The sequence below is a fragment of the Colletotrichum spaethianum genome (assembly GCF_022836535.1).
Source record: "Colletotrichum spaethianum MAFF 239500 DNA, contig66, whole genome shotgun sequence".
In the NCBI taxonomy this organism is placed as follows: Eukaryota; Fungi; Ascomycota; class Sordariomycetes; order Glomerellales; family Glomerellaceae; genus Colletotrichum; species Colletotrichum spaethianum.
Genome location: NW_026054836.1, coordinates 168,189 through 181,508, shown reverse-complemented (window position 1 = coordinate 181,508; position 13,320 = coordinate 168,189). Strand labels below are relative to the sequence as shown.

General features: G+C 58.9%; 5 protein-coding genes across 5 annotated transcripts; 2 read left to right on the top strand and 3 right to left on the bottom strand.

Annotated features, from left to right (window-relative positions):
- Nucleotides 1–132: 132 nt before the first annotated feature.
- Nucleotides 133–1,968, top strand: ColSpa_12594 (GPI mannosyltransferase 4; the record flags this gene model as incomplete). The annotated part of the gene is made up of 4 exons (XM_049278806.1): nucleotides 133–241; nucleotides 409–794; nucleotides 860–987; nucleotides 1,044–1,968. The coding sequence occupies 4 exons, from the start codon at nucleotides 133–135 to the stop codon at nucleotides 1,966–1,968; spliced, it is 1,548 nt and encodes a 515-aa protein (XP_049134763.1).
- Nucleotides 1,969–2,387: 419 nt separating this feature from the next.
- Nucleotides 2,388–3,406, bottom strand: ColSpa_12593 (uncharacterized protein; the record flags this gene model as incomplete). Its single annotated transcript, XM_049278805.1, has 2 exons — nucleotides 2,388–2,733; nucleotides 2,862–3,406. 2 exons carry the CDS (start codon nucleotides 3,404–3,406, stop codon nucleotides 2,388–2,390), a joined length of 891 nt encoding a protein of 296 aa, XP_049134762.1.
- Nucleotides 3,407–5,847: 2,441 nt separating this feature from the next.
- On the bottom strand, nucleotides 5,848–8,841 carry ColSpa_12592 (nipped-B-like protein B; the record flags this gene model as incomplete). The annotated part of the gene is made up of 5 exons (XM_049278804.1): nucleotides 5,848–6,571; nucleotides 6,670–7,783; nucleotides 7,841–8,159; nucleotides 8,214–8,711; nucleotides 8,791–8,841. 5 exons carry the CDS (start codon nucleotides 8,839–8,841, stop codon nucleotides 5,848–5,850), a joined length of 2,706 nt encoding a protein of 901 aa, XP_049134761.1.
- Nucleotides 8,842–9,699: 858 nt separating this feature from the next.
- ColSpa_12591 (vacuolar protein sorting-associated protein 26) lies at nucleotides 9,700–10,531 on the bottom strand (the record flags this gene model as incomplete). Its single annotated transcript, XM_049278803.1, has 3 exons — nucleotides 9,700–10,271; nucleotides 10,337–10,400; nucleotides 10,454–10,531. 3 exons carry the CDS (start codon nucleotides 10,529–10,531, stop codon nucleotides 9,700–9,702), a joined length of 714 nt encoding a protein of 237 aa, XP_049134760.1.
- A 528-nt stretch (nucleotides 10,532–11,059) lies between these two features.
- Nucleotides 11,060–13,233, top strand: ColSpa_12590 (protein KRI1; the record flags this gene model as incomplete). Its single annotated transcript, XM_049278802.1, has 4 exons — nucleotides 11,060–11,098; nucleotides 11,119–11,230; nucleotides 11,283–11,803; nucleotides 11,950–13,233. The coding sequence occupies 4 exons, from the start codon at nucleotides 11,060–11,062 to the stop codon at nucleotides 13,231–13,233; spliced, it is 1,956 nt and encodes a 651-aa protein (XP_049134759.1).
- Nucleotides 13,234–13,320: the final 87 nt, after the last annotated feature.

Sequence of the window (13,320 nt, the reverse complement as noted above, 5' to 3'; positions counted from 1 at the left end):
CGAACCTCGCGCCGCCCTTGCCCCGACTAAGAACGACCGAATCGCAACTCATCTGCCCTCGATCGCGGACCGATGCTCAAGCTGCGCGCAGCACTCACGACGACCGCATTTTAATCAATAACACTGCGAGCCATGTGGCGGAGAACGTACCTGTTCCTGGTGTTGATTCGGCTGTGGTTCGCGCTGTCACCCAGCTACCTCCACCCCGACGAGAACTTCCAAGGTCCAGAGGTTATCGCAGGTATGTCTGATTCGATTTCCCACCTGCTGCATGCTGTGCCCTTCGCGTGGCCAACGGATGCAGCTCTCCGTTCTGCGCCAGGGAGCTTCCCCCGAGCTTACACCGAGCTCGGAGTGAGTTTGGGCTCATGTTCGCCATCGAGGATCTGGGCTGACGGCGTGGCGCAGGCCAAATCTTTAGCTACCCGGTTCGACACACCTGGGAATTCACAAACGAGCACCCGATACGAAGCGTCTTTCCATTATGGCCTGTATACGGCCTGCCCATGTTGCTGCTGCGATGGCTGTGGATTGGTAACGGCAAAGACGGAGAGATCCCTCCCATCGCCGTCTTTTGGACCCTTCGCGTCCTCATGTTCGTCACCAGCTTTGTCCTGGAGGACTGGGCTATTCACGAGCTCATCAGCTCTCCACGCCACCGCCGGGTTGCTGTGCTTTTGGTCGCTTCGTCCTATGTCACATGGACTTACCAAACCCACACGTTCTCCAACTCGGTGGAATGCCTGGTTGTGGCGTGGTGCTTGGTCTTGATCCAGCGCATTGTCGAGAGCCCGGTAAGGACCCCCTTGGTAGAGCGTTGTGGGCACCCACAGACGGGGTATGCTAATGTTTGCGCCAGCAACAATCATCGCTTCTTGCTTCTTCGATTCTCGGCGTGGTAGCCGTTTTTGGATTGTTTAATAGGATTACTTTCCCGGCATTCTTGTTGATTCCGGGACTTCGCTTGATACCCCATTTTCTTAACAGGTTGGTCCATCTTTGATATCATGACATCGGGGACGCGCCCACTAACAGCCCGACAGGCCCATCTCCTTCACCGTCACGGTGTTAGCTGCTCTCACAACTACCTTCGTCGCCATCGCCTTGGATACGGCATTCTATCTTCCTGAGCCCATAAAGTGGACAGACCTCATCACCCGGCCGGTCATCACGCCACTGAACAACCTCCTCTACAACATCGACACAAACAACCTCGCGCAGCATGGCCTACACCCCTGGTACCAGCATTTGCTGGTCAACATCCCCATGTTAATTGGCCCGGCGGCGGTTCTGCTATTCACCCAGCCGCACATCTCACTTCGACTCTACTCGGCCATCTCCGGCGTCTTCGTGCTGTCCATCTTCCAGCACCAAGAAGCCCGGTTCCTTTTGCCGACCGTCCCGCTCATCCTCTCGTCGGTCCACATGCCCAGAAGCCGCACCCTTCTCCGGGTATGGATCGGCGCCTGGATCGTCTTCAACCTGTTCTTCGGCATCCTGATGGGTATCTACCACCAAGGGGGTATTGTGCCGGGCCAGGTATTTTTGAGCAAGCAGCCGGATGCGACGCAAGCCGTCTGGTGGAAGACTTACACGCCGCCCATCTGGCTGCTGAACGGCAAGAACGAGGTACTCACCACGCGCGATGTGATGGGTATGAAGGGCGACACGCTCCTCGAGGAGCTCACCAAGCTTGCGACCTGCGACACGCCCGCCGATCGACGCAACTCGGAGTATCTCAAGGAGAAGAACGGCACGTACCTGATCGCGCCGGCGTCGGCGACATGGATCGACCCCTATCTCCCCAACAAGGGTCTCAAGGGCCTGCGGTTCCGCGAGGTGTGGCGTTACAGACAGCACCTGAACCTCGACGATCTTGATTTCGGTGACGACGGGATTTGGAACACCCTGACACGGGTGGTTGGCAGACGCGGTCTTGTCGCCTGGCGAGTGACAAAGAGCTGCTAGCGAGGGCTAGCAAGCAGACAAAAGCAATGAATGAAAAGACTTTGAACGTTTGATGACACAAGTTTGCCCGAAAATGAAAATGAAATTGAAATTGGTATCGTACAGGTCCCTGGCCATCATGTCGGAACCGTATCCCGAAGCCGCATAGAGCGCTGTACAGTTGTTCGCCCGTCTTTTTGACCCTCCCATACGGGGCCACCACATTGTGAGATGCTCGTTGGCCGTCCCATCCCGAGGGAGATCGTTTCCGTCCCATTACCTACGAAAGCGCCGGGAGGGGGGAATTCCCCAGCCCCAAACAGAGCGCCTCCTGAACGCCATGGCATTTCATCATGGAATGGCTCCCCCACCAGCCCGTTTCCTCTTTCTGTTCCAGCCCCACACGTCGTTGGCCGCGACAGAAACATGCAAAAAGAAGCTCATGTCGACGTCGTCGACGTCTTGTTGACGTCCACGGCGAAGATCCAGTTCCCCGAAGTGTTCATCTCGCCGAGCCGGCTCTTCATCCAGCAGATGTGGTCGCCGTAGTAGACGCCCCAGCCGGCGCCGACGCAGTCGGACTTTGCGGCGCAGAGGTCGATGCAGGCGGCCATGGTGGTGGCGTTGGCCGAGGTGAGGTCGATGGCGCCCGCGTCCGCGTTGTAGTCGTGGCCGCAGATGAGGCGGAAGTGGCGGGCGGGCGCGTCCTGCGCCGAATACGTCGCGTTGTCCGAGGCGGGGCAGACGATGTTTGCTGTTTTTGTTGATTCCGGGGTTGTTGAGTTGCTGGGGAGGGAGGTGTTGGCGTCAGTGGAGCAGTTCAACGTGGGGCGCGATGAGGAGTTGAGAGACACGGGAGATAGGGGGAAAAAGAGAGAAGGAAAGAGAAAAAAGGAGAGGGCGATGAGACATACTCTGACGACGAGTTGTCGGAATCCGACTGCCGCCTGGTTGCCAAGCCCACCCCGACGCCGATGGCGATGGCCGCCACGACAAGGACTATCGCGACGCCCATGATGATGTAGCATAGCTTCCGCCGCACGCCGCACATCTTCCCCCGCCCCTCCGCATCGGCGTACTTTGCATCCGGTGACGGGTGGTGGTAGCCCGGGGGATGCTGCTGTCCGTTGGCGCCGTACGCCGAACCGGAGTCTTGGCTGTATGCCGCCGCCGTGGTGCCTCCGTAGCCGCCGGGCGTGGTGACGGATGGCGAGGACACGACCTCGAGGCCCGGGTTCTGCTTGTAGTAGTGGTGCCACGATGCCGGGTCGTCGGCGACCTGCGGCGTTGTCGCGGTTTTGGCGTCAACGTGGATGTAGGGCGTCATCTCGGGCAGGGGGATGTCGTTGCGGTGCCATGGGCCCTGGGTGTCGGCGACTTCGAGGCCCGATTCATACTGTTGTTGGCGCTGGTCCTGGTGGTGGTGCGCCATGTTGAGATACTTCTCCCCTTCCTTCATCTTGGCTCTTTGGTCGAGGCGGTACGCCCAGGTGCTTCGGTGCTGTCTTGCCCACTTTGTGTCCTTGGTCTACCCCTCCTTCCAAACTATAAGTCTTCCGTCGTCGTAGATCCAAAAGCCGGTCTGGTCAAGATAGGGCTGACCCGCCAAGAGATATAGTCCGGATAGGTTTAGGGTACTGCGCGGACGGTTGCTTTATCACGAACAAGGCCAGTAAGCGAGTGACTGAGGGGGAACAGAAGAAAAAGGACCAGCACGCAACAGAAATGGGATACGGCGGGAATGAAAAGCAGCAGCAGCAGCAGCAGCAGTAGGATCGCGCAAGGATCAAACGGACATGTATGAGAAGACAAAAGCAATGGGCCAACCAGCAGGGCTGGCTGGCTAGCTGAGCCTAGATATTGGCTCAGTACGACCTTGGGCGCCGCCTCTCTCATCCCTCCCCCGGGGGTGGTGTTCGTGCCTCAGCCGGGATACCTAGCCCAGGCAGAAATCAAGAGCACAGTAGCGAGCCCCCAGGCAGAAAGTAGTAGTGGGCATGGTATGCAGTCGTCTCTGGTGGGCAATGATCTCCCCCGCCGTATAATAACCTGGCGCCCCAGACGGACGGTTTCCCACGTTAGCCTGTTCGCCCGGGGAGCTGTGCCTGTCTCGCAAAGTGCACCACTGCCGGTACGAGGGACGGACGACGACCTGTGTCCTCTTCGGTACATGGTGGGATTCAAGCGCTTGCTGGTTTCACTACCTCCGCGCTTGTGGCCTATCCTCATCCGCGGCCCTTGGATTCCAAGCCACAACCAACAGCGCCCCCTCCCAGGCTAGTGCGAAGAACGCGGGCCGCAGCGTGGGGCACCCAACTCGACCTTGACCTCGATCGCGTCTTCTGGTGCTTTGCCATCTCTCGCAGGCCATCTCGTGAATTTCATGAAGAGGGGGTGGGTGTTCTCTGGCTTCGACTGCCAGACCTCTCTGTGCTTGCATCCCGGGGACTCGGACAAATGACCAAGCCAACGTGGTGTCGTCTCCAAGATGGGGGCTGTAGGTACACTAGCATCGTGCAGCCGGGGGTTGAAGAGCTGGGCGCGCCAATATTGACAAGGGACCGTGGGCACACGACGTAAGGCGGCCGGCCAATGGGACACTCGGCAGTGTGTTCGCTTGGTAAGGTTGAATGAGCTTGATTATTCGGCAACCCTGCATGTCAGCACGCAAGGGGGATCGCACAAGGTCGAGACTTCCTCGTAGAACCCGATTCACTCCGTGCTAGGGGTGATCGTCGGTGCTGCTGCGCTTCACTGTCAGCGTGAAGGAGTGTGCTGCCTGGTTCGACATTCGTCGCGATGCAGAGGCTGTTCTGATGGTTTGTTGCTCACGGGAATATGGAAAACGGTTCGTGTTTATCGATGGGGACGATAAAACCCCATGGCTGCTTCTGGGGCTTCCAATTTGACGATAATCGGGGGCGCTTCCTCATGACCGACTATGTGACCCCAATGTCAATCTCCCAGGTCGTACCCATACCCCCTTTGAGATGACATGTCAACGGACTTGTCCAGTAAGCCGTCGGGTAGTAGTGGATCGACGCCTCGTCGGCCCTAGTGAATGTTACTAATGAGAAAAAAAGCCCGCCAAAATCGCCGACGACCCTCTGTCATCGCATAGAGCCACCATGATTCTCAGACCGCTGGTTGGACCACTCGCGAAGTCTGAATCCCACGGATGGGGGGGGGAATGCACCGAAGCTCTGAGTGTTCCGCCGAGCTGCCGGTCATGATGGTGGTTAGTTGGCGTATCGTGACAACGACACGAGCTGCGGAGGGACAATCCGATATAGATGACCCCCGCGCGACGGTACTATCTTAGTCAGTCTCTCGGCTCGGCTGCGAATCTCGATACATTGATACACTCGAGGGACGTGTCGCTGAGGAACACACCCTCGTGCGAATCCCGTTTAGCCTAGAACCGGTACCATCGGTGGACACATCTCGCAAACTTCATCAAGGTTGGAATACACAAGTCATATCAGAGAGTTCAATTAAAACTCTATAAGGGGCCGTGCCGGCTGCTGAAGCGTTAAAGTCTACCACTTGATCCTACAAGCTGCCAGTGCTGCTCTCCGCCCCTCACTGGCTGGCTGGCTTTTCCCCCCGGCTCATGGGGAGACAATGTGCCGGATAAAATGGATGGCACTGTCCTTATACAGACAATAGTCCCCGGGAAGAGACCGCATCGGAGGAAATGATAACTTTTGGCTGGTATTAAACGCAACCTGGTATGCCCGCCACCAACCTCTAAATCAGCGTATAGTCGCTAGCTTAAAAGTGGTCGGTGCGGTTATCCGCTCGTCGGTATCTGCTGGAACGAATAACGTGGCGACCCAACCTGCCGGCTGTATTCTCATTCGCTTCTGTGCCGGCAGCCCTGGGTCTGCCGCCAGGCTGCTAGCCCCAACGATGTCCCTCGCGTTCGGCCTCCATTCTGCGCATCCGCTCCTCTTCGTCATCCACGCTGATGGCCTCGCTGCGGCGCCCCTTGCGCCGGCTGCGCTTGCCGTCGTCGCCGCCGTCTTCTCTGCTGCGCTTTGCACCCGCCAGGCCAGCCAAGCCAGCCATGCGCTGCGTCTCCTTGAGCAGACGCTCACGGTCCCTGGCCTCACGTTCGAGGGCGTGGGCATCCTTGGTAGGGACGCTGGGCGCGGATTTGCTGTTGATCGACGCCTGGGAGCCTCGTCTTCCTGCGTCTTGCCGGTCCGAGGATCGGCCGGGCTTTGAGCTCGCTCCCTTTATTTCGAGGCCCGACGTGCTGCCCCGCGGGCCGGTGGGCGGGTTGAAGTCTTTCTCGACGGGCGTGGGCGGCTCGGCCGAGTGCTTGCGACTGCTGCGGTGACGATGGTCCCGATCCCTGTGCTTGTCGCGCTTCCGGTCCTTTTCACGGTCGCGGTCCTTGCGGTCTCGTTCACGGTCATAGTCGCGATCGCGGTCGCGATCCCTGTCTCTGTGCGAGCGGTGGCTGGACTTCCTGTGGTAGTCGTCGTGGTCATCATCTCGGTACTTGTCCTTCTCCCGGTCGCGGCGCTTCTCGTCGCGGTCTCTGCGGCTCCGGTGGCTAGATCTCTTAGAGTCGCTGGGCGAAGTGGACCTCGACCTCTCCTCGTAGCCGTCGTCTCTGGATCGGGACTTGACCTCTTCTTCGTCATTGTGTGAGGGTGCTTTCTGCTCTTATGCTTCCTGCGACGATACTCATCGTCCCGACCGTCGACAGACCTTGATTCGGAGCGTCTGCGTCGACGCCGGTGGCGGTCGCCGCGCTCGCTCTTGCGCTCTCGGCTCTGCTCTCTGCTGCGTGATGGGGAGCGTGAGTGATCCCGTTCTCGTCCGGCGTAGTCCCTCTCTGACCTGGCGTCAGGCTCCCTCTCACGATCTCGACTCGCGTCCCGACGGCGGTTCCTATCCTTATCTTTGGTGCGCGTAGAGGAGTTGCTTCTCGACCGCTGCTGTTCCAAGGCAGGACTCTGCACGGCGGGCCCGTCAACCGAAACCTGCCGGCCTCTGTCGTCAGGAATAACATATCCTCGCGCCCGCAATGTGTGCAAGCTGGTATTCGGCAGGCCCTGGCGCATGGCCTTGGGACCTGTCGGGGCATTTATGGGAACATCAGGTGCTGCAGGTGCGAATCCTGGGTTCTGGTTTGGGAAACCCGGGGGTCCATAACCTACAGGCATGCCGTTCCCGTTATACGCAGAGTAATCACCGGATTCCTGTGCCATGTGTGATCCGTTCTCAGTGTTCTCATGCTCCGATGCATCACGAGGGCCCTGCTCATTCCCGCCCTCGTTTACGGGTTTGGAACTCTCACCACCCTCTCCGTGGTTGTCCCCTTCTGCGTTAGAGGTCTCTTCTTGGTCGTTATTGCGCTCGCGACCAAACTCGTCCACGTTGCCGGCTGCTCGGCTTCCGTCTTCAGATCCCTGGCCGTGCATGTTCGATCCGTACTGCTGTTGCATATGGGCTTGGTCTCCGTAGCCGCCATACTGTTGGTACCCGCCTCGACCATAGCCGCCGCCGTAAAAGCCGCGTCCTCGTCCACGTCCACGGTTGCCGTAGTTGTTGCGGCGGTAATCATTGAATTGGTGGCCGTAATTACCTTGATTGTACCCTGACTGGAATCCTGAGTTATAGTTGCCATAGTCACCAGATCCCATGCCAGCAGCATTAGCAGAATTGAAATTATCTTGGCCGAAATTCCATGACTGTTGCCCGTTCCAGTTATTGGAGCCTGAGCCGAAACCACCGCCGAAGCCTCCCATGCCCATGCCTTGAGGACCATAGCCGCCGTTCATGTACATGTTCTGCATCGCCATTGGGTCCATACCCATTCCTGGCATACCTGACATGGTTAGCTTCGGTCGCGGACATGGTTGCGAGTGGTACTTACCCATCATAGGAAAGTTGCCAAAGGAGTTGGCCCCCATGCCGTTCTGCATGGCCATCATCATTTGCATCTGGTTGAAGTCGCCATTCCCAGCGAAGTTCATGTTTGAAAAGTTGCCTCCATTCATGCCATTAAAGTTGGCGTTCTCATTCGCATTCGCATCGTCGCCTTCGGCACCATTGTTCTCCATAACATCGCCCTCCTGCTGCTCAGCGTTCGTGTTGCCATTGGCCGCGTTCTCGTCGCCAGTGATGATTACTGTCTCGTCATCGTCATCCTCTCCCTTAGAGATGACGGGCTCCTCGTCGTGGGTAGGCGCGTCCTGAAAGGCATGTCAGCAAGATCTATTCCGCAAGAGTATCATCGGGGTACGAACGTTGCTGTTCTGTGCCGCAGCTGCGCTGGCATCGGTTTTCCCGTCCGTGTTTGGGTCCGCGGCTGGCGCGACTTGGGAATCGGTATGCTCGTCCTGCGCATTGGGTGCAGCAGCAGGCTGTGAAGGGGTTTGGACGGCCGGGGACTCGGAGGGGGCAGCTGGCTGCACATTCGGCTTCACGTCGACGGGGGTAGGCGGTGCCGAGTCCTTTGCGTCCTTGGACCGCGCTTCCTCGCGCTTCTTTTCTTGTGTACGGAGGAAAACTTTGATCGTCGTTCGCAGCGACTTGTGCGGTGTGCAGTCATCGGCGGACACCGGCGAGTGCTCGCAAACCGGGCAAGACGAGGGTAGGGAGTGTTGGCCTGGGGTATCGGTCAGATATTGATCGCACGGGTGACGCAAGAGGTCGCGTGACTGACAGGTCTCGCAAATGGCTTGCTCGCAGCAGGGCAGACGGAAGGCGTTGACGGCGAGCTTGCTGCAGATGGCGCATCGCAGCTTGATCGGAATGTCGTCGGGTGCGAGCGAGCTAAAGACCACAGGTTAGCCCAGCAATCAGTGAGATAAAAAAAAAAACTGCAGCTTGCCTGATGAGCTCGGCCTGAGCCGGCGTGATTGACGAAGCCATGCTGTCGTCGGTGTAGAAGGAAGGACGCTCAAGACGAGGGATACATGGGCGAAAGAGGGGTCTGAAAAGAAGAGCGTAAGTGGCCGCGTTGCCGCCAGCCGGATATTATTGGGGAAACAGGAGATAAAAGGGTTTCAACGTGTCGCGCGGGACACTGTCATGACGGCTGGTCGTTGTTGTTTTGTTTGGCTTGTTTGCGCAAGAGAGCAGGTGGTCGTAGAAAGATTCTGTAGTGACGGAGGAGTTTGAGGTGGACGAGGCGCGGGAAGAACCAGAAAAAAGGTGGGACGCGTGGGCGGTAGCTGGCCAATCAGGGATCTCCAATCACCTCACCGGCCAGCTCGTTTTACAGTGCTTGCTTGGGATCGGCCACTCGTCTGCCCGCTGAATTACTCGCTCACCTGCCTAGTTACCTATTCAGTCTGGCATGCTGCGACGATGCGGAAACCGGGGGTTCATCATCCAAGGCTGTGAGACACAAAAGCTACCGTGAATCGTCTTGATTGTATATGAGATTTCGTCTACATAATGCACTACGAAGCATCAGTTTCAAACTGACCCGCGTCCATCCCAATGTCTTCTTCTGCAATACGTTCCAGTACAAAACGACCATGTTACACGACGGAAAGTGGGCAAGTGAAGGGCTGCGAGCGTCTTTGGGTCTGCTTCCAACCCATGACGAACTTCCCAGTTGCTGCCGAATGGACGCTCCCATAAAATGAACCCTGTAGCAGAAATGCAGCGCATAAAAAACTGAACGACTCCGAAATGATGAAAACAAGGAATTCCTCCTCGCCAAGTCGTTCTCTCCCGAGGTCTCTCTCACACACTCGCACACATACGTACGACAGCCTACGATCAGCAAGCGCATCCCTCCTTCGCCCCGGCGTCCCTAGAGCCCGTCAGGCTGACCCGCTGCTGGTCCTCTCCGCCCCGGCTCACGGCGTGCGATGCGCCCGGACCCCGTGCGCTCTTCAGAGACGTCTCCGGGATGGCGTTGGCGATCGCCGTGAAGACCTCGGTGACGTTGTGACCCGTCTTGGCACTTGTCTCGAAGAAGAGCAGGCTCTCCTCCTCGGCGTACGTCTTGGCCTCATCTGTCGAGACCTTCCTAGCGTCGCCCGAGTCCTCCGCATCGGCCTCCTCATTGTCGCCGGCGGAGCCGGATTCGGCGTTGTTTGTCAAATCGAGCTTGTTGCCGACGAGGGCAATGACTATGCCAGGCGAGGCTTGTCGTTGGAGTTCCGCCACCCAGTGCTTGGCCTTGATCAGTGACGTCGGCTTCGTGAGGTCGTAGACGACGAGGGCGGCTTGGGCGTTGCGGTAGTACATGGGCGCCAGAGAGGCGAAGCGCTCCTGGCCGGCGGTATCCCAGATCTCGAACTTGATCGTTCGGGTCGGCAGGTTGCACTTTTGTGTCAGGAAGGCGGCTGCAAGGGAGTCGGCGGGTTAGCTCTTGACTCTACGACAAGTCTACGACGGCAGTGTTTCGCACCTCCGATAGTTGGCTCCTTGTTTTCTTGGAAATCGTTGTTGACGAAGCGCAGAACAAGCGACGACTGAGATGCGTTTAGCATGAGTTCACGATGCCGAGTTCGGATGGTGGCCGTACCTTTCCCACTGCAGCTTCACCGAGCAGGACCAGCTTGACGCTGCTGCTCGGCTTCGGGGCACCGCCGGATCCGTCCATCTTTATCTGTGGTCAGGTCGATAACGATAGCCTCTTTGGAAATTCGTGGGTAGGGCGGGAGGACGGGTTGAGAAATCGGTTCGGATGGAACGAGGCGGCGAAGTTGAATCAAGTTGCTGCCTTTTGCGATGGGTGGTTGGTTGGATGGTTTTCGTTAGTGGCAGGTTGGACGGCAGCTCGGCCACTGAAACAACGAGGATGAGGCGCAACAATGACGAAGCGCCCCCCCGAGGAGGCAGCGCCCGGCGTTGGCCAATGCTCTTGCTCTCAGCTCCAGTGATCAGAGGGGTGGCGGAGAATTGATGCGCCGGGATCCGCCCAGGTCCCCGCCAAAAATCCCAATCGCCTGGCAGGGCCCGCGACGGGCGTGCAGCAGCTGCCGGGCGGCAGAAAAAAAAAGTTCCTTGACCACCTTTGGATCTTCAATTCTGGAGGGTCCCCAAAGACTTGCACGACTCCAGTTCTCTCTTTAGCCCACCCCAATCTCGTGCACATACGTCCGGTCCAGGGAAAAACGAAACCGGCATCATGGCGCCCGAGTCGAAGAAAGAGAAGGTGCCGAAGAAGGTCAACCTTTTGGACGACAGCGACTCAGACGACGAAGATGGAGGGCAGACATTGCGACGCCGCAGCTGAAGGTAAACGAGGAGTATGCGAAGCGGTTTGAGCACAACAAGAAGCGCGAGGAGCTACACAGACGTGAGTGGACCCAATTGCGTCCTGCATGGTATTCGGGAGCAACACCTAACAGATGCAGTGGAGGAAAAGTTCAAAAAAACCGGCAAAGGCAAGGATGACGACTCCGACGCCGACTCGTCGTCGTCCGACGAGACCGAGGACGAAGAGGGATTCCTCGCGACGGAGGACCTAGACGCCCAGATCTCCGCCACCCTCAGCGCGATCAAGAACAAAGACCCCAGAGTGCTCGACAAGAACTTTTCCTTCTTCCAGGAAACCTCCAACGCCGCCGCCGCCGCCGAGCCGACGCCCTCGAAGAAGAAGGAGAAGCCGTTGTTCCTCAAGGACTACCACCGCGAAAAGATTCTCGCCGGAGGCGTAGGCGCTTCCGACGACGAGGACGAGGACGGCCCGCCGCCGCCGCAGACGTACAACCAGGAGCAGGACGCCCTCAAGAAGTCCATCATCTCGCAGATCAACAAGGCCGCGGAGTCGGACAACGAGGACGACTTTGTGCAGCGGAAACCGGGACAGGAGACCGTCAAGCCGGAGGACCTCGACGACGAGGGCATCCACCCGGCGCGCGCGGCCAACGTCAACCCGTACAAGAAGAAGACCAAGAAGCAGATCACCGAGGAGGACATTGCCAACGCCGAGAAGGACCCGGAGCTCTTTCTCTCCAACTTCATGGCGGCGCGCGCGTGGACCGAGGCGGCGAGCACAACTGGAAGGCATTCGAGTCGGACGACGGCGAGGGCGACGAGGGCGAGCTGTACGACAAGTTCGAGGAGGCCTACAACCTGCGTTTCGAGGACCCGGACAAGGCCAACCAGGCGCTCAAGACGTACTCGCGTGAGATTGTCAGCGCGCGGTCCGTCCGTAAGGAGGCCGCCAGCTCGCGCAAGAAGCAGCGCGAGGCCGAGCGCGAGCGCAAGGAGGCCGAGAAGCAGGAGCGCAAGGAAGAGAAGGCGCGCCTGCGCAAGCTCAAGCTCGAGGAGGCCGAGGAGAAGCTCAAGAAGATCAAGCACGCCGCGGGCCTCAGCGGCAAGGAGCTCAAGGACGAGGAGTGGCTGCGCTTCCTCAACGACGCGTGGGACGACGACAAGTGGGAGGACGAGATGAAGCGCCGGTTCGGCGAGGACTACTACGCCGTGGCCGAGGGCGGCGGCTCTGACTCGGACGAGGACGCGGACGCGGACGCGGAGGACGGCGACGGCCAGAAGAAGCGGAAGAAGAAGCCCAAGAAGCCCACGTGGGACGACGACATTGACATCAAGGACATCATCCCCGACTTCAAGGACGACACGGAACACCCCCAGATCACCCTCACAGACGACGAGGCAGCGGCAGCCAACGCCGCCGCGGAAGAAGAAGAAGACGACGACGACGAAGACGAAGATGGCCGCCCGTCCAAGAAGCGCAAGACGACAAAGGACCTCAAAAAGGAACGGCTCGAGGCCAAGAAGGCCGCCAAGGCCGAGCGCGCCAAGCTCGAGGCCCTCGTCGACGCAAAGATGGACCTCGATGTCGCCGTGCCCTCGTCGTCCAAGGACAACGCGGAGCTGCCGGCCTTCCGGTACCGCGAGACGTCACCCCAGGCCTTTGGCATGACGGCGCGCGACATCCTGCTGGCGCCCTCGGACGCGGCGCTCAACAGCTTCGCCGGCCTCAAGAAGCTCGCGACCTTCCGCGACGAGGAGAAGAAGCGCAAGGACAAGAAGCGGCTCGGCAAGAAGGCGCGCCTCCGGCAGTGGCGCAGGGAGCACTTTGGCCAGGAGTACGAGCGCACCGGCCCGACGTTTGGCCTCGACGAGGTCGAGATCAAGGAGAAGAAGAGCAAGAAGAGGGGGAAGCGCGCGGCCGGTGGCGGCGGCGGCGGCGGCGACGAGCGGGCAGAGGAGAACGCCGAGGACGGCGGCGCCGCGCTGGACGGCTCGAGCAAGAAGCGCAAGAGGTCGAGGGGAAGAAGACGGCCGAGGGCGCCGCGGAGGAGTGAAGCGGTAATAGCGCTTTGCCGTCGCTGATGTGAAATCAGTCCAGTAAACGTCTCCTTTTTTTTTCTTTTGTTATATTGGGCTCCGGGCATAGAAAAATAGCTGTATTTAGACCAC